The sequence below is a fragment of the Lycorma delicatula genome, chromosome 2 (genome assembly GCF_047948215.1).
Source record: "Lycorma delicatula isolate Av1 chromosome 2, ASM4794821v1, whole genome shotgun sequence".
NCBI classification, from domain to species: Eukaryota; Metazoa; Arthropoda; class Insecta; order Hemiptera; family Fulgoridae; genus Lycorma; species Lycorma delicatula.
The window spans coordinates 121,419,057-121,438,665 of NC_134456.1; the positions used below are offsets into that span (position 1 = coordinate 121,419,057).

Consider the following 19,609-nt stretch of genomic DNA (forward strand, 5'->3'; position numbering starts at 1 on the left):
ATATATTGTGAACGCGAAATTTCGGTTTTTATATTTCAACGGAGATATCCATTTTGAGCATTCCATTTTAAGTAGTTTCGGAGTGACGTACGTACGTATGTATGTGCGAAACTCGCATAACTCAAAAACGATTAGCCGTAGGATGTTGAAATTTTGGATTTAGCATTATTGTAATATCTAGTTGTGTACCTCCCTTTTTTATTTCAATCAAAATTAAAATTAAAATTTTAATAAATGAATTATTTGGATCTTAAAGGGAAGGCACCACATCAGTTCGAATCAGGCTCATCTCCTTTTGATTTTTTAAAATTTTTTTTTGTTTATTTATTTTTTTAAATTATCTTTCTTAAATTTAAATTTATTGAATTAATAATTAATTATTAACCCGTGATTGTAAAAAAAGTTTTATAATAAATAATAATTCATTGATAATAAAAAAAATGAAAAAAATTATTTGTGAAACAAAATTAGAAGTAAAATAAAATAAAAATTATAGATTTGGCGAAACATCTGATTATTTAATAATAATTAATTTAGAATTTAAAATTCTTATAAAAATTGTATTTTTATTTTTAAAATAAACATTTTATTTAATTGTTTGACAAAAATAAAATACATTTTTGAATTGTATTCAATTTAAAGTGATTGTCGAAATTTTTTTAACTTGATATGCACAAGATTTCTGGTATGTATTTCAGATTTCTGGTGTGTCGTATAATTAAAAATTAGCAATAATTAAACTATTCCGTTTAGTGAACTCATGTGTACTGCTTACAAATATTAATTTTGACCTGTAGGTGTAATAATCAGTTTTTATTATTGTATTATTTGTAAACAATTTATTTAAAGAGTAATCAAGGGACTTTTACTCTAACCTAATATTTCAAGTAAGATTGTTGAATTAATAATTGTATAAATATTTGTTGTTAATAAAAACTAATATTTTAGCAATTGTGTGACTGTCCACTTTTATTAAACAATTGGAGAATCGTATCTCACTTTCAAATGAAATAACTTTAAATGAAGTGCAGCAAAAATGTGTATATGTAAAGATATGAGTGTATGTGTGTATATGTAGACGTACAAGGAAGTAATGTGATGTCCATATCAGATTTTTATTAATAACATAATTTGATTGCTATATAGATCATATAATAAAGGGTCTAAAATTTGTTTAAATTCTTAATATCTAATATTTCTATATGCGTTTGATGAATAAATTTAAATTACACTAAACTTAAAATTAGTTTGCATATTATTTTTAGTTTTTATAAATATTGTAAAGATTTAAAAAAATTATTTACCCTAACCCTCACGTATTATCATAAAACATCTATTTGTATATAGAAATTAAAAATATAATAAGAATAGGGGGGATCTACTACTATCTCCCTATTATAATTTCCAGGAAATTGACTAATAAAGATATTTATTAATCTAATCACAAGATGTGATATAAAAATAATTCTTTTGTAGTTATACCAAATATAATCCCATTGTTAGTTGCCTTCCGTTTAAGTATTTATACATCGCAATCGCCCGTTGTGTCAATTCATCTTAAATTATATCTATCAGATCTACACGTGTTATCTCATTAGTTCGTTATAGTTAATATGTAATAACATAGCTTTGATAACAAAGTAAAATATAACCTATAGTGTTATAAGGCTCATAAACCTTTTTTTTTTGCTAAATTCACTTCCTGATTTCCATTTTTTTTTTGTTTTTTTTTTTTTTTAATTATGAAATTTTAAACTTTTTCTATTGCACCAATAATTCTTTATTCCTAACATATTTTCTTAAATTGTACTTTGGTGATTGATGTATTCTATACATTTTCCTCATTTTATATCTTACCTTGAAGCTCCTTATATTCTGTATGAAATCTAGACCTATTAAATGCGGAATATAACTTGCTATCAAAAACAAAAGAAATATTTCTAAGACATAGAGAATAAAATATAAATAAATTGGTAGGAAATATACTTTCTAGATATTACACAATTTGGAAATCCATCCTTTGTACACAGAAATTCATAAATCAATAACTTCGTTATCAATTGTGCGTATTAACCCATAAAACAAGCTTAAATAAAAATGCTTTATGAGCTTATATTTTCAAAAGTGAATTTCCGTTCTTATTACTGTCAAAGAAATCAGAATCTTATTGACTGAATGAAGAAGATAAATTTCGGTTGCAGTTTAGGATTTCGGTTACATTTTATCTTTGTTAATGTGTTCTACAAATAGTTGAATAGATTTTAAAATCTATTACAGGGTTTCTCGAATTGTGAAAGAGAATAAATAGTTCTTACACGCGTATCGAGCGCGATCACAAACAGCGCGCACACTTTGGTTACTAACTATTCAGGACCAAGGAAGTAAATAATTGATGCTAAGTTGTTTGTAGCACAATAAAACTGACCTTAGAGTGAGTGGATGAATCGTTTATGGTTGGTTGGATACTTTCAGACACCATATAACTAGGGAATGGTTTTTTTTCTGTTTTCCTTAGGGAAAACAGAAAAAAAAACAGAAAACATTTGAATCTAATTTCAAATGTAATTTTATTATTTATTGGAGAAGCAATTTTTATAGCAAAAAAAAAAATATTATAAAGAAATTTTGAATATTTATATATATGTGTGTGTGTGTGTGTGTGTGTTAATAAAGTATGCAAGCACCCTTAAACAACTTTTCAAAAGGTAAGCATATAAAAATGAAATTTAGCAAATACTTTTATCTCGAAACGATATATTTTTCGATAGAGAACACCATATACCCAAGCATCCAATAATACGTATAAGATCCGAATATAATTAAAAAAATAATAATAATTTAAAAAAAGAAATGATATAAAATTTCAACGTAAAAAAATATTTGTTATAACTTCGATTTCTCAGAAAGTTCTTTGAACATCTATTCGTTAAGCATTGCGTCTGTTAAACCTGAAAGTTAATATAAAGAAAAGTTTCATGAAGGGAGGATTTGTTCTTCTTGAGAAATAGTTTTATCCAACGGCGAAATTTTTCCCCTATTTTCCAGGGTTTGTTATATTTAAAATTCACAACGGCTTATGTGTTCCTTCTACAAATCTAAATTCAGAATACTCATTTTGGATCTAATTATACCGTTCACTTCAAAACTCAAATGTGTAAATTAATTTATACTTCTGGTAAATATTTTTTCAAACCCGCAAACACACACATATATATATATATATATATGTATATCCAAATTGGTGTGTTTGTGCATGCGCGCGCGTATTTAATAAGCTATATATTGTGTTTAAATAGCTGTTGTTATTGGCGGGTATGAGGAAGGTGTTGTGTGTACATTGATGCAATAGCAAGGGCAGGGGTCAGCGTGTGTTTTGGGGGACATCATTCAATCAAGGCCGGTTGTTTGTAGAGCGCAGCACAGAACACTAGACACTAGCAGCCGGTTGGTCTCTATGGTATCACTCTGTACCACATCTACAAACAATTTCATTCTCCTTCCCGTTCCTGTACGCATTCCCTCATTGTCATTACTACAATCTGCAATCAATGTTCTGCTCTATTATCTTAGTTTACTATGTATTAAACATTCATAACTATATACATATATGCACACCGTATAAGTATACATGTAGCCGTAATGTATAGACATACAATACCGTACTATAATAATGTATAATTACTATTTCGTATAATATTGTCCTATAGACATTGTTGTTCTACAAACTTAAAACTATAATCATTGTTATTATTACACCAAGATGGTCTGATCAGCAAATAATTTAAGAAATTTACAGTAATAGCCTACAAATAAATATTATTTTTATTTTAAATTTCATCAAACGAAATTAAAAAAAGGAATTGCAACCTGCTTTGCACAAGTACATGTACCCTCCATTGCATCATCACATTACTATTTGAGTTCGATAAGTATTCTTACTGGAAAATATTGTATAAAGTTTAAATTAATATTAAATATAATTTTAATGTTCTTAATTTTTATCCAATATCCTTATAACATTAACAAAAGCTATAATCCTCATTTCCATAACTTTTATATTATGAAAAAAAATTATCTTCCTATATTTATTTTTTTTTTTAAATTGTAATAACTTAGAAAGATTTATGTTTTTTTTTTTTTTATATTCTGTTTATAGTTATATATTTTGTTATACTTCATCTTCTTTTTCCGTTGAGTCAACTTAACTTAGTTAATTCATTTTCCCGTAAATTAAAAGTTACAGTAATTGTTTGAAATGGAAAAGGTTACCTTCAGTGAGTTTATCTGACAACCTTTGATAGAATAACTCAGCTTAATACCATATTAAACTTTGTGTTTCCTGTGTTATTCTGGAGAAATTAAATTTATTTCTGTGGGAATTAAGGCAAATTAGTCGTAAAATATTACTCGTTTTTTTTGTCGTTTCTGTGATTATCAGGAAAAATTGACTACATATTTACAAGCAGCACAAAAAATGAATTTATAAAAGATGACAACTTTTTTAAAATAGTTTTTTACCCTATTAAAATACGTTCGTTAGAACATATTGGGAAAAATTTACACCTTTTTACCAATTATAAAGTTCACCTAAATTTTAGGTGTGAACCAGCGGTTCTGTTTATATCTCGATATCAATACTATTTAGAATGAGCCCATACTGTTTTCATAGTAATTAGCTTGAAGTCTGTGAAACCATCTTTTAAATCGTTTATTAAGAAAATCACGTACGATAAAGTTATCGGATTTTATAAAGTTTTGCCCCTAAATATTTTTCAGGATTGAATTTTTTTGATCCTAAAATCAGTATCGATGAAAAGAATAATAAAATTTCAATGACTATTCCTCAATAGATTTTAATTTATACTTAATCAGGAATACTAAAAAAAATCAACCAAATTAAAAAAAATTGATTATCGATATTCATGTAATAAAAACGTAACTATTTTTTAGGGCTTCAGTTATTATCTTGTATCTTCATTTAACCTCCTTCATCTGAAATATCTAAAATTAGAAAAAATTTGTTTTAATTATTTTTTCGTATTCATAAGTGTCTGAGTAATTTAACATTTATGATGTCGATGAATAAATAGAAAAATTCTTTGAATACAGGATTTTATATTAAAATATTCATTGGTAAACAAAAATACAAAAACATTAATTACATTTTTAACTCTTTTAAAAATCTATCATACAGATTTAATGAGTTTCTGATAATCCAAAATCTGATATCATTGCTTTCTAATTATTTACTTTTTGTTGTCATAATTTATGCATTTCCCTCCACACATGCATTATTATTTTCAAACAACAATACTGGTAAATACGAGTATTAAATATAGCACGGATGTACAAATGCATACAAGAATTGGGACTTTTCATGTCTCTGTGTGTAATTAAAAAATGATCTAAAACAGGAAAAAAATGATAGAAATCCAATTAATATGGCAATTTAAAAGTAATGGAATTTTATTATTATTCACAAAATTATGTACGGTTAGCAAACAACCAATTTGATGATGATTTTGCAATATACTTTAATTAAAAATAGAATTTTTTAATTATTTGATTAATATACGGTTAAAAAAATTAAGCAAAGATATTTTGAAAAACTTACTGTTGGTTGAATTCTTAAAAGCGATTGTTATCTGAAAGCGAGCTAGAAATTTGAAATAATTATTCCTAATTGTGATTTAAGGAAACCCATTACAGGTTTAATGATAAGGGTTTTAAAAATAGTGCAATGACTGAAAGAACTATAAATGCCAAGAATATGGTAGTAAGTTATTGCTACAAATAGATTTCTCGTTACTCCTTACTCATTTTTGATATACTAAAAATCATTTTTTGATAAATGATCAAAAATCAGCTTATTCATCATAAGCTGAATCAGCTTATCTTGCTACTTTTGAGAAAAAATGTTACTGGATATTTGCCTCTAAACTGCAATTAGAATTAACAATAAAAATAAACTTTTGGAAGTTTACTCCAACTTCCAAATATTCATTCAGACTTTCAGAGTTTCCCTTAAAAACATCATAATGAATGTTAATCGGAATTAAAGTTGTATTTTTGAATTTTCGTAGCTCTTCTGGGATCACAATTATAAATGCTTGTACTTCAAAAATTATGTTAACTCCAACATTCGTTTAAGATACATCTTGAGTTTTCCTTTTAATTACTTCCGTTCTCATTATTGTTCAAAGAATGGAGATAATTGTGTGAGTTTTATAGTCTCCGATTATTATAATTATTTATCAAATAAAACTCCTAAATGAATAAAAGCTGGAACAAATTGGGCACAAGTCTTAACTACAAAATTCTATTAAAAAGCATTAGTCATATCCTTTTAAATCATACCTGATGAAGGGTTTCAAATTCAAACTTTATAAACATAAACAATTTTTTTTTTAAAAATGGTAAAAGTGGAGCATCGTATGAGTAACAAAATAACATCAATTCACATTTATTAATTCAGTTCACGGATCAAATTTTTAAATGACTTATTTGCACAAGTTCTGTATATTGTAGATAAAAAATATTTTCTTCAGCTCGAAAGGACAAAACAAACAGAAAATTTGTTACAGTGTCGTTCCCGCCTAACATCGTTATTTCCCAACTTTGTCACTAGGTGGGACGCGCGAATGAGTAATTCCATCAGCCATCATGGAGTTTTATGCCGTTGAAGAGAGTACTCAGTTTTGTTTGTGATTTCATGAATCCAAATCTGCTACTACCGTTTGGAGATAATTCATGACTAAATATCGCAAGCAACCATCTCAAAGACAATCTGTTATTGCATTGTACGTTTCATTGAAACGGCTTGTATCACATAGGACGCCAGGTCAGAGTAGACTTGGTGGTCTACTCTGACCTGCTTCAGTAATTTCTGAAGCTGCAATCGAACAAGTGCGGCAGTTATTCATTCGTAGTCCAGGTAAATCAACGAGATGCGCCAGCTTAGAATTGAATATTCTTAGGGTTACAATATGCAGGGTATTGTGTAATCAACTGTCATTTAAACCTACAAATTACAACTGATACAAGCTTTAGTGTAAATATGTTAAAACAGGTTGAGTCGAAGATAATTATATTAATAAAATTGTGGTTAGTGACAAAGCAGTCTTCCATACCAGCAGTAAAACATCGACAAAATGTTCGGATATGTGTTGAAGAGCGGAATCCATATCACACAATCGAGCATGTACGTGACTCGCCTAAATTAAATGTTTTTTGTCCTGTAAGCTGTTACAAAATTTACTGTTCTTTCTTTTCTACTGAGTCAATTTTAACTGGTATATCGCACGTAGAAATGCTGGAACCACTTTGGTTTTTTTATCTAAGACCACAATAACAACAGGATATGGGCACAGAATTCATTTTTCCAGCAAGATGGCACGCCACCACATTATCATCGTGAAGTTATCGCGTATCTCAATTGCAACATGCTAACTTGGATCGGACATGGTGGAACCGTTTCCTGGCCACCACAACCGCTTGATTTTGCTCCAATAGACTTCTCTGTATAAGGTTACGTTAAAGACAGAATGTTTGTTCCTCCGCTTTTAGGAAATGTCGACGAGTTGCGGCACCGGATTACACAAATAGTTGCCACCATAGATTAAGACATGCTTCATAAAATTTGGCAAGGTGATGATTACAGATGGAACATCTGCCATGTTATAAAAGGTAGCCATATCAAACATTTGTAAATGAAACTTGAATATATACTGTTAATCAATGTTGTATTAAACATTTCTGTAAGTTATTTATTTACGTTTTTCATTATTAAAAGTTACTTTTGTATAACTGATTTAAAAATAGTTGTTTTAACAAATTGAGTGGATTGATTTATTGCATATATATTTCTTTTATTAACTATGGACCGCATTTAAGATTCCTGATTACAGCGTTTGCTCTGCATTTCTGACATTCTAATTCATGATCTTTCACGATCTCTTTGTAATGGGTTTTTTTTCTTTCTTTCAATTTTCCCGATTCAAAAGTATAAACCTTTTTCCTAAATATCGCCAGTGGAAGACAATCCTTTCAGTCCTTTTTCTATTTCCATAAACCACTTTGGTTTAACGTTTTTGCTACTGTAAAAATCAAAAAGGTTTTTAATTATTATTGTTATTCATTCTGAATATGTTTCCGTAAAAACATAATTCTCGCTTTTGAAAACTGTATAAAATATTTTCCTATATTCTGATAATCTTATCGCTAGATTGTAATAAACTGATTCCATCATTGATCTTTGGGCTTAAAATTTATCTTTGTTCTTCGTAATGTTTTGTTTTAATAATTCCAGCTAAAATCCATTTTAGTTGTCATAATCATTCAAAACAGATCAACCTTCTCTAAATTCATTCGGGTTTTCATTAAACTGCTGTTTGATAACTTTTTTTGGCCTTTTTAAATTAATTTTGATAATAATATGTAGGCTACACGTAAAACTAAAATCTCTGTATTACTTTTTTAATCTCCAAAATTTACATTTATTTCTTAATAATTTAAAATTTTCTAAAACAATTTTTTACAGTTACAAATTTAACTTTAAATTATATTAGATTAAAATTATTTTTTTTATTCTCATCAACCACTCAAATACATTGTCTTTTACAATTTGCGTATATGCCAGTTTCTGATTCAATATCACAAGATATTTAACCGTATTGCTTTATAAAAACAACTGGTTTAATTTCTTAGTACTTACCTTTTAGATTTCTTTGGTTTATTGCTGCTTCGCAGCAATCGATATTTCATTTGGCGCTGAGACAAAATTGACCGTGGAAATTCCCATAAACCGTAGAACCATTTAGTTTAATTTTTCTGCAGCCGCAGTTTGCTCCTATACACCTACAGAAAATCACATTTTGAACTATTTAATGTGTAAGTGGTATTGTAATCATTTTCGGTTTGCAAAATGTTATTTCTCATTCTCCGTTATTACTCCGTGGTTCGAGATTTAAGTTATTGTCTAGGCATTTTTTAACTTAATAAACGTGATGCAGATGCTGTCGAACGGCATTAACTGTCTCGTATCCTTCCAGTTTATTATTGCTTGTATGTTCTATTATACACAAATATCGATGATTGACAGGGGATACATCATTAATAAAGCATAGATAGCCGGAAGAAACTCCCTTTTATAGCATTACTTTTAGAAAACAATGCTCTTTTTTGAAAGCTTCCAATTAAAGTATCAAATTTTCCTGTTTTTCTAATATTTTCAAAGTTTTTGTTTTCACTTTACTGAAAGGCGTTTGGTAATGCGTCTAGTAATATGATTTAAAAATTACAGATGCTCTTTACTTATTTTATACTAACCGAGCCTTGCAGATGCATGTATTTTGATCTCAACTTCCTTTCTCTAGTTTTATGAAAAAACATGTTTTGATCTCAATGAGTGCGAGCTATTAAAATAAATAGGACTCAACTTCATTCTCAATACCTACTGCAGTAATTTTACTCAATTCGTTTAGTGCCGTTTCGTTTCAGTAACAAAAAATAAACATCAGTTCAGCTTCTAATTCAGGCCACTAGAGATGAATCTGCTTTTGTTGAACGATTGGAGGTTTTCTTCATGTATCATACATTTTTTCTTCACAGCAGCCATCGGAAGTCGCAGAATGTTTTTATGTTTTGACCGACAAAGTTGTCCCAAAAATTTTATATTTTTACTATTGAAATCGTATTCATCAAAAACAACAATTGCTCGTAAAGTAAATTTCTTTGAACTTACTCATTTTAACTCTCGACAATTGAATGGAAAATGCCATCTTGATGTCATATAATAAGATGCAAAAGTAATTCTCCATCGGAACATATGTATTCCTGAATATCAAGTCCAAGTGTGTCTTAGATTAAAACAGTTGTACAAAGTGACTTATTTTATTTTCATCCTCACATCCCTATATAAAACGGACTGCAAAAATCACAAAAAACAAACATATAAACAAACATATAGCAAACAGCGCTAAAGGATATCGAAATAATATCCATTAAACGGAGGTTAGCTGAAACATGATCAACACGCCTGCATAGCCTAAATATATAACTACCTTAATGACAGGTCCTTTATCACTAAAAGCAAGCGGATTGGATAGGAATTTGGTCTTATAAATATAATTTGGAATAAAAAATATAATATAAAATCTATCTTTTTTTTGCTTATGTAGATTTTTTCATTTTAAAAATTGTACTATTCTTTTGTGTTTCAGGTAAAAAACGCTGATTGGGTAGAACACTGGATAACTCCAAATATTTATTACATCATCTACTTCTGTTTCCGTGTGATTTTTGTGCACGCCCTTCCATGCATATGTCTAGTGGCTTTGAACGTATTACTTTTTCGGGCCCTTCGTGAAGCCCAACAAAAAAGAGACAAACTTTTCAAGGAAAATCGTAAGAGTGAATGCAAACGATTACGTGATTCAAATTGCACTACGCTTATGCTCATCGTTGTTGTCACTGTCTTCCTGGCCACCGAAATACCATTGGCCGTCGTAACCGTAAGTAAAATTGCTTTTGTGTATGATTTTATTTTATTATTTTCTATTATTTGGATGTTTTTTTGTGAGTCGGACGAACCCCATTTACGGGCGGAGTGTCGGACTCGCAAACGTTTCCGCAAGAACTTGTTTAAGTGCGTATGTACACCTGCTCCCCACCGACTAAACCTCCTACCTCAGCACCTTTCTTACCGGGGCCGGACTGGCAACAAATGTAAATGGTTGACCTACCCTTAACAAATCCGTACTGATTCGCGTGAATGCCAGCTCTAATCTTTAACTCCACTATAATACAGACCGCCAGCATCCTCTCAACCGCCTTAGCCATATAGTTCAGCAAACAAAGGGGACGGAACGCTTCAGCCGAGTCCTCCTTACTGTTCTTAGAGAGGAAGACTGACTATTCTTAGGGAGCATGCTTCCTTTCAGTATGTCGGAACGATCGGCCTTCTAGTTTCCGGTTCACCATATGAACAAGGTCCCATGGGACCTGACTAACCAGCCCCTTGAGCACTTTGGCCGGAACCCAATCGGGTCCCGGACTTTTTTTATTCCCAAGCCTATTAATCACCGAGATGACTTCTTTCAACTTGAAACGTCGCTTTTCATAGACTGTGGGTCCCGCAACCTCCTGCTCAGCACAGGGGAAGAGTTTCACCATCTCTTTCCTCCAACAGTACTGGCAGACGCCTACCAAATCTCTACATAAAGATCCTCCTTACCCTACCACTCTGACACAATTTATCTGCTACCCTGGACGGCACCAATAAGGTAGTAGTCCTAGTACTTCCGTCCGACGGCCTTAGGGTCAGGCCCTGGAACTGATCCGCTTCCAGGCCCGTTACCAAACCCACAGCCATCATTATCTACTCCTCTGCAGAAGGTGCATCAATGTCCTTAATGCACAGTTTCTTGGTTCGTACCCTGCTCGCACTGATAACGTTAACAACCTGGATTCCTTAACACCATCATTAGGGGCAAAGAATGACAAAGAATGACCTTTATCAGTACTCCGGACACGAGAAAGTGGCCGAATCACATGCTGGGACCAACCCACACTGTCTTCTTCCGCTATTACTACAAAGACAGAGAACCTGTCAGCATCTCGTCCTCGGGATAGAAGACCTCGGTATTCCGAGAGTCCCTAATACAGTCCCAGCGTCTACTAATACCTTTAGCGTCTAAGGGTCTCCCAATTCCCGATGTCTCTAATAGCATCAACATAGAGGATTTCTTCCAGTTACCGCTGGAGATAAGAAACACCCGGGAGTCTTCACCACAACACTTCTGGGAAACCTCTTGAGACTACCATATTCCTAAAGAGCTCTTTCTCCAGAGCTAACTTCCTACAAATCTTCAATGTCCCAAAGAACACAAAACCCTATGAACCTCTTCCTGCTTCATCACCATCGTCTGTTTACTTTTCTCCACTGTGTCGGTGCCCACATCTGTCAGCCTATGGATTACACCGACCCCCTTTCGGGCCGGTCCCAAAGTGTCTTGGCCAGGCTCCTCACCTTGTTCTGAGTCATAATGTCACCCTCGTTGAGCAATATCAGGTTGTCAATACCCTCAAGTAGTTAGGGAAGCTAACCTAAAGACCACCAGCCAATGGCTGGCCACCAGCCAATTGAGGCTGCAAGCGCTTTAATATGGTGGACATGTACTTGCTGGCATTCAACGACCCAGGCGTGGCAGCGAATTGCTGTCTCGACGAAGTGAATTTTAGTTTATGGATATAATATGTATTTTTAATAGTTGACAGGGTGCGCCTACCCATTTTAGCAAATATATAAGAATTGTGCGTTGGGACACGTAATGCGGTGGTGTATGGCACCCCGCTTAGTGCGCTCACACTGTTAGGTAAGCTCTAAGAGCTATTTAGGATACTGGTCGCCAAACTATATAAGGCTCAGTAGCCGTTTCTGTCACAGATATTTGGTGGTACGTTTTAGGTCGACCGAATGGGGTGGTGGCGGGAGAAATGTCAGCAAACCAAACCTCAAGTAGTTTGTCACAACTATTCATGACCACCAAGCTACCTTCGGCCTCGAAACACGCTGGGCTCCTCTCCTCTTTTTTACTGGAAGGCTGATCGCCGTGGGAGGCACACTCTCTGCCGCGGCCAGGCCAATGTCGCCGATTACCAACCGCCCCTCAGCGAGCATAGACACTACCGATAAGTTTAAAAAACAAACTGATAATATAAACAAACTGCAGAAAATATAAAAAAAAAACAAACTGCTGGGCTAGGGCAAGATGGCCGCCAACTAGAACCGTAAAGACGAAAACTAAATAAATATAAAAAACTTCAAAACAACAAAACAATAAACTAGTAACTTACATGGAAAAACAGAAACTAGAAACGCATAAAACTTGAAAAGAGTACTGAAAGTCGGAGTGAAAAAAATGGCGACTATTACAGACAACATCCGTTACTTAACTACAAATATTTTCTACAAAATAAATTCACCTTCTTTAAAATAGTATATTTCTTTCTTTTATAATCTCCTTAATCTGCCTATATTTTTATTAGATGAAACAAAATGCAATTCTTTATTAATGAAAATTTATCTAAATGTATTATTAACTTATTACTATTACAATATATATTTAATGTGTTACCAATTGTACCAGTTTATGATACTTCATAAACTTTTGTCAATAATGAACCAATTTTCCTTCATTACTTGGAAGATAAATAACTATTTTATTCTTATCTATACACAATAACAAATTACACTGAAGATAGAAATATTCGGCTATGCTTCTTCACGGATACAAAGGACTGACTCAGCATGTAACTGGATGGATCAATGAAAACCTAGATCAGAGCAGCATCACAAATATATTAACTACAAAATAAGAAATAGGGGTTGTTAAAGTTCATATTAATTATTAAAAACTAAATTATTAAATTAGTTAAAACGTATAATTATTTAAAAAAGGTACTTGGTTGATGCAGCGTATATGTATCTGATTCACTGCATAATGTCTACAAGATTAAAATTTTATTTAAACAAAATAAGTAGCTTAAAATTAAATCACATATTTGGAATAATTTTTTGAAATATTACCTAAGCTGCTACTTAAATTTACTGAGCGGAGTAAAGAAGAGTAGAGTAATCAGACAATTTTACAATAATTTGTTTCTCTTTTAAATGTGGAGCTTCCCAACATTCTAGCGTTAAACATTTTAAGTGTACCAAATATTCACAAAAACTTTAGATCACACTAGCTTCCTACAGTAAGTTTGTGTTTATTCCACATTGCAATATGAACATATCTAATCGTAATTCTATAAAATTATATAGTGAGGATTTTTTTCTATTAAATAAAATAATTAAAAAATATTTTATCAAAACCTGAACCTTCATTTCTAAAAAACATCTGAACTATCTTTTCTGAAAAATATGTATATATTATCTTGAGTTAAAGAAGAAAAAAAAAAGAAGAAAGTCAAACGCCTGTAAACTTTAAAGATTTTGAATAATAGTTTACAGAATTAGTAATTTTTCACTAAATGTTATTTAATTTGAACTTTTTGGTTTGACCTTAATAAGTTTTATTTCACTTAATTTTTTCCTAAATCATACTGATGTAAGAAAAAAATTGAAAGTACAAAGAATACTACATGTTTAGGTATCATTTCATATAGAACATAAAAACATATAATTTTTCTTTTGTGTTTTTAAGAGAAGATAAAATTTGAAGTAAGAGTTTCTTTTAATTTGTTTAATTTCAGATTTATGAATAAAATGTTATGGATAGAAGGAAATAACTTATTCTTCTTGTGATAAATGGTTTTTCTTTCTACTCCTTCATTGTAGGATAAAGAAAAGCATACGAGTTAAAGTTTAGCTGATCCTTAAGTGGATAATGTCTTCTCTTTTTTGAGTAGACTATAGCCTTCTTCCTTTGAAGATATATCAAATATACTCCCTATTCTAACAGTAAGACTATTCTAAATATCGCCATTGAAAAAACAGATATAAAATTTTCTAATAATATTAAGCTTATTCTTTTATAAATTTTGAGTGAAAAATAAATCCACAAATATAAATTTTAAAAAATATTTTGAAATTTACATTGTAATAATTAATAAAATTATAATTTTGGTTATGATATAATAATTAATTTTTCCTAACTCCCTGAATTAATAGTTTAACATTCAATTATTTTTTGCGCCTTTAAATAAAACATTTTTAAATTTTAAACAGATCTTAAATCTTATCTAATCTCCTTTAGTCACTAAAAATTAATCATTTTTCGTTTGGCCTCTTACTTCATATTTGTTAAAATAACTTTAGGGGATATATATAAATGCAATTTTTTAATTTATAAGATTAAATTTATAAATTTTTTAAAACGTTTTTAGAGACATAATTTTATTTTAAAAACTACGTTATTTTTTATCGAATTTAAATTTTAGTAATCAATGAATAGTATTCATTTTCATTTGATAACTTCTAATTGATCAAAATAACTTATATCTAATGTAAAATAGAAAATTTTGATCAAAATACTAAATTTTTAAGGCCTTTTAATAATGATTTTTTTTTTAATTTTCAGCGTTATTTACTTATTGTAAAATTATTATTGAGCGAAATTATTGGAATTTATTTAAAATATCCATAATTTTATGAAAATAAATAATTCAATAGTTGATTTAAACAATGAAAATTAAGTTCTATAATTTTTTTTCTTATATTTAACAAAAATAAATATCTATAATTTATTCTGATAGACTAACTGCTGCCAGATTAGTCTAGTCTAGTTAAACTCATCGAAAGATCAGAAGATTATTAAAGTTGAGAATTCTAAGGTTTGAGTTCTTGTAAAGCCAATTGCTTTTATATGAATTTGAATGCTATACTGTGGATATTGGTATTCTTTGGTGGTTGGGTTTCAATTAACCACAAGTCTCAGGACTGGTCGACCTGAGTCTGTTCCAGACTACATGTCTACCAGTACATTTATATTTACATTGCACTACATCAATCCAGCTACATCAGCATGGCAAGACGATAGTGGTAATTACATTTGTCTGTACACAGACACCTAGGCTGTAGCTGGAATACTCGTTGAAAAACAAAACAAATTGTTCCGATATATATAATTATAAAAATGGATGAGGTGAATGATGGAAAATGTCTTGAAGGAGAAAAATCCAACAACAATTAACCTATATATGCATTTAGTTGTTAATAGTCTTGAATTTTAAAAAAGATCAGTAGAATGTAAATGCAGTAAACATCAAAATTGTTCAAAAGGTTAATTGTTAGAACATTTGGATAATTCTTGAAGCTTCGTTGAAGCAAATCTTGAGTTCCCTTCATCAAATGCAATTATGTTAAAATTTTGATGTATAACAGTATTATCTGTTATGGACCAAGGTGAATCTGTGATGGTAATTAAAACTTTGAATTAAAAACGTTGTAGTATACTTACAATGGATTTTGCTGAAGTTCCCCATAACTGGGTGCAATAGGTTCAGATTGGTTTAAGGATGGGTTCATAAATTATTATTAATTAGTTGCTCACATAAAATTTTAAGTTTCTGTTGAGAATCGAATACAATTGAAGAAATTTAGCATTCACTTGTTTCCCTTTATTTCAAATGTGAGTCGCTTGTTAAGGTGAATACTAAGTATTTTACCGAATGCGATCATGGTAGCTGAATGTCACTATATGTTATAAATGCAATAAGTAATTTTTTAAACTGTTCTTTATAATGCAAGTACATCTACTCTTTCACAATTAATTACAATGATAAACATAATTTTTGTTTCCTAACGTGCGATGCATGATTTTAATCTGTTTTTCGATACTAAAAACGAATATGAACTCAGAATGTTTTTATCACTCACCAATTACGAAAAATTTTTTAATTTTATTAAAGGGTTTTTTTCATTTTTCAATGTATTGTTAGAATTTTAATATCCTATATTGTAATTAGTTAGCTCATTTTTTATTGTTTAACTTTGTTAACATAATTTTTAAGCTATAAACAAACAATACTAGACAAAGAATTAAATCATATCATAGTCACATATTATGTCATCATATCTAATACTGAAGAGTTAGTCTTCATGGACAAGATTAGTCATGTATGTACAGGTCAAAACGTAGCTGAAAGCACAGCTGTGTTTGTATTAAGTACTGAATGTAAGAATGAATTAATTTTGTTCAGTCTTATTGCTGTCTTAAATTTGTAAACGGTGCACTATCATAACGCCTTGAAATTGTGTAAATGGTGTGGATGTCTTTTGTTATGTAAGTAGTGAGTTTACCGTAAAATCAAATAGATAAACATTACACCTTTAATTAAAAAAGCATATCATTTGTACTCTCAGTATAAAATTGGTGATCAGGATAAGACGTGGGCTTCTCATATAGTATGCACAAATTGTTCTATATATTTAAGAGGATGGCTGAAAGGTACACGGAAAGCTTTGCCATGTGGTATACGTATGGTATGGTTTGGCGTGAACTAAAGGATCATGTAACCAATTGTTACTTTTGTTTAACAAGTGTGTCTGGAATTTCTAAAAACTCTAAACATACTATAAAATATCTTTCATTGCAATCTGCAATCAGGTCTGTACCTCACAGTGAAATTATTCCGGTTCCTGAGCCACCTGTCCAACCTCGGTGATGTAAGTGACGAACATGGTGAGCACTTCCACCAAGACATTTCGGTGATGGAAAGCCACTATAAAAGGAAATGGAATACTAACATGCTAGCCGATTTTGGTTGGACAATAATTCAGGATGTGCCAGAGGCTGTTTATAAAAGAAAGCATCAGCAAAATCATTCTAATACAGTTATGGCCATGCAAAATTATAAATTTTACAGATTTTAACTTTATTTTCCTTTAATGTTTTATGAAGAGTAATTATTTAAAACTAAGGGTAAAATTGTATTTACATATCTGTAGTGTACACAAAAAAGTAATTCAAGAAATGGTATCCCACTTAGAGAAACATTAAAAAGTTTTTTTTTTATCTATTACTGTTATTATTTTTAGAATAAGTTAATTGAGACATAAGAAATGGGTTATTAGTTTCTAATCACTAAAGATTCTGAAATAATAATTTTCATTAAATCTCGTGTTAAAATTTTCTATTGAAAATAAACTTCTTTTCTTCTAACAGAACCAGTTCTCTTGGTTGTGTATATCTAGCCACTTGGATCTATTACACATTATAGTACTAATGTAAACATATTCTATTTTATTGATAGAATTTCATTAATTTTACTACATTTTTACGTTTTACATTTTTTTTTTTGCATTTTACTACATTTTTTTACATGAATTCATGCTTTTAAAGTATAAATAATATTATACCTTGTTTTCACAAATTAATAACGTTTCCAACATTCCATTAAAATACTGATTATGCAGTTTTATTCCGTATTGCGGCTACATTTTCTCGAGTTTTTGTTGGTTACATTACATGCATAATTGTAATATGTCAGTGATATTTCATAAAATTTATTATCACTTTCCATACCATGTGTAATGTTAAATATATTTTATCTTAAATTACGAACACTCAAAATATGAAAGCACATACTGGTTTTGAATCATGCCATGATTACTGTTATTATTATTATATGTATCAAATACATTTCCCTTTTAACTAGTTGAAAACAAATGTTTAAACTACCAACAAATTGAACTGAAAATAAACAGAATTCATTCTAAGTGTGTGATAACATAAACCTAAAATAATATTTAACTGAAAATTAAAAATAATATTTCCTCAATTCTTTCTAAAATTTAAAATGTTTAAATCGGTGCTAAATTAAGAAAAGAAAAAATTAACATTAATTTTAAACAGCCTTTAAAGAGCGAAATTAAGTTCATATGAGTTATTATAGATGTACAATACAAAAAAATATTTTAATTAACAATATGAAAAAATAGACCTAGAAAAGGCATTGATGACGTAGACTGGAAATAAAATGTTCAGCATTTAAAAAAAATTAGGGTTCAAGTACAGAAATAGAAGAACAATTGCTAACATTTACAGGAACCAAACAGCAACAGTAATAATTAAAAAACGTAAGAAAGAAGCTGAAATAAAAAACGGAGTCCGATAAGGATGTTCCCTATCCCTGTTACTTTTTAATCTTTATATAGAACTAGCAGTTAATGATGTTAAAGAACAATTTAGATTTGGAGTAACAAAAAAATAGAAAAGAAAAAGATGCTATGATTTGCTGATGATATAGTAATTCTAGCTTAGAGTAATAACATTTAGAAGAAACAATGAATGACATGGATGAAGTCTTACGCAAGAACAACCGCATGAAAAAAACAAGAAAAAAACGAAAGTAATGAAATATATTAGAAACAATGTAGATGAACCACTATATATAAAAATAGGAAGAGAAAAGTTTACGGAGGTAGAAGAATTTTTGTTATTTGGGAAGTAGTATTACTAAAGATGGAAGAAGCAGGAGTGATATAAAATGCCGAATAGCACAGGTTAAATGAGCCTTCATTCAGAAATGTATTTTTCTTTTACATCAAAAATTAACTTAATCGTCAGGTAAACATTTTTGAAAGCATATGTTTGGAGTGTAGCTTTATATGGAAGTGAAACGTGTACAATCAGAGTACCTGAGAAGAAAAGATTAGAAACTTTTGAAATGTGTTGCTATAGCAACACATTTCAAAAGTTTGATTTCAAAAGTTTCATTTCAAAAGTTTCAGTCAGTTCACATAACTGATTTTTAACATTCTCCTATAGGAGAATGTTAAAAATCAGTTATGTGAATAAAGTGACAAATGAAGAGGTGTTGCGGCAAATCGATGAAGAAAGAAGCATTTGGAAAAATATAGTTAAAAGAAGAGACAGACTTATAGGCCACATATTAAGTCATCCTGGAATAGTCACTTTAGTATTGGAGGGACAGGTGGAAGGGAAAAATTGTGCAGGCAGGCAATGTTTGGAATATGTAAAACAAATTTTTAGGGATGTAGGATTTAAGGCGTATACCGAAATGAAACAACTGGCACTAGATAGGGAATCTTGGAGAGCTGCATCAAACTAGTGAAATGAGTGAAGACAAGAGAAAAAATGAT

The 19,609-nt window shown here is 30.3% G+C and overlaps 1 protein-coding gene across 4 annotated transcripts in view; it reads left to right on the forward strand.

Moving 5' to 3' along the window:
- The window catches only part of SPR (G protein-coupled sex peptide receptor), a 1,401,361-nt gene that overhangs the window by 1,257,491 nt on the left and 124,261 nt on the right, over positions 1–19,609 (forward strand). For all 4 annotated transcript variants that reach the window (XM_075356175.1, XM_075356174.1, XM_075356177.1 and 1 more), the window contains one exon: positions 10,221–10,511. In XM_075356175.1, the coding sequence (XP_075212290.1) occupies positions 10,221–10,511 (291 nt within the window). The remainder of the gene's footprint in view (positions 1–10,220; positions 10,512–19,609) is intronic.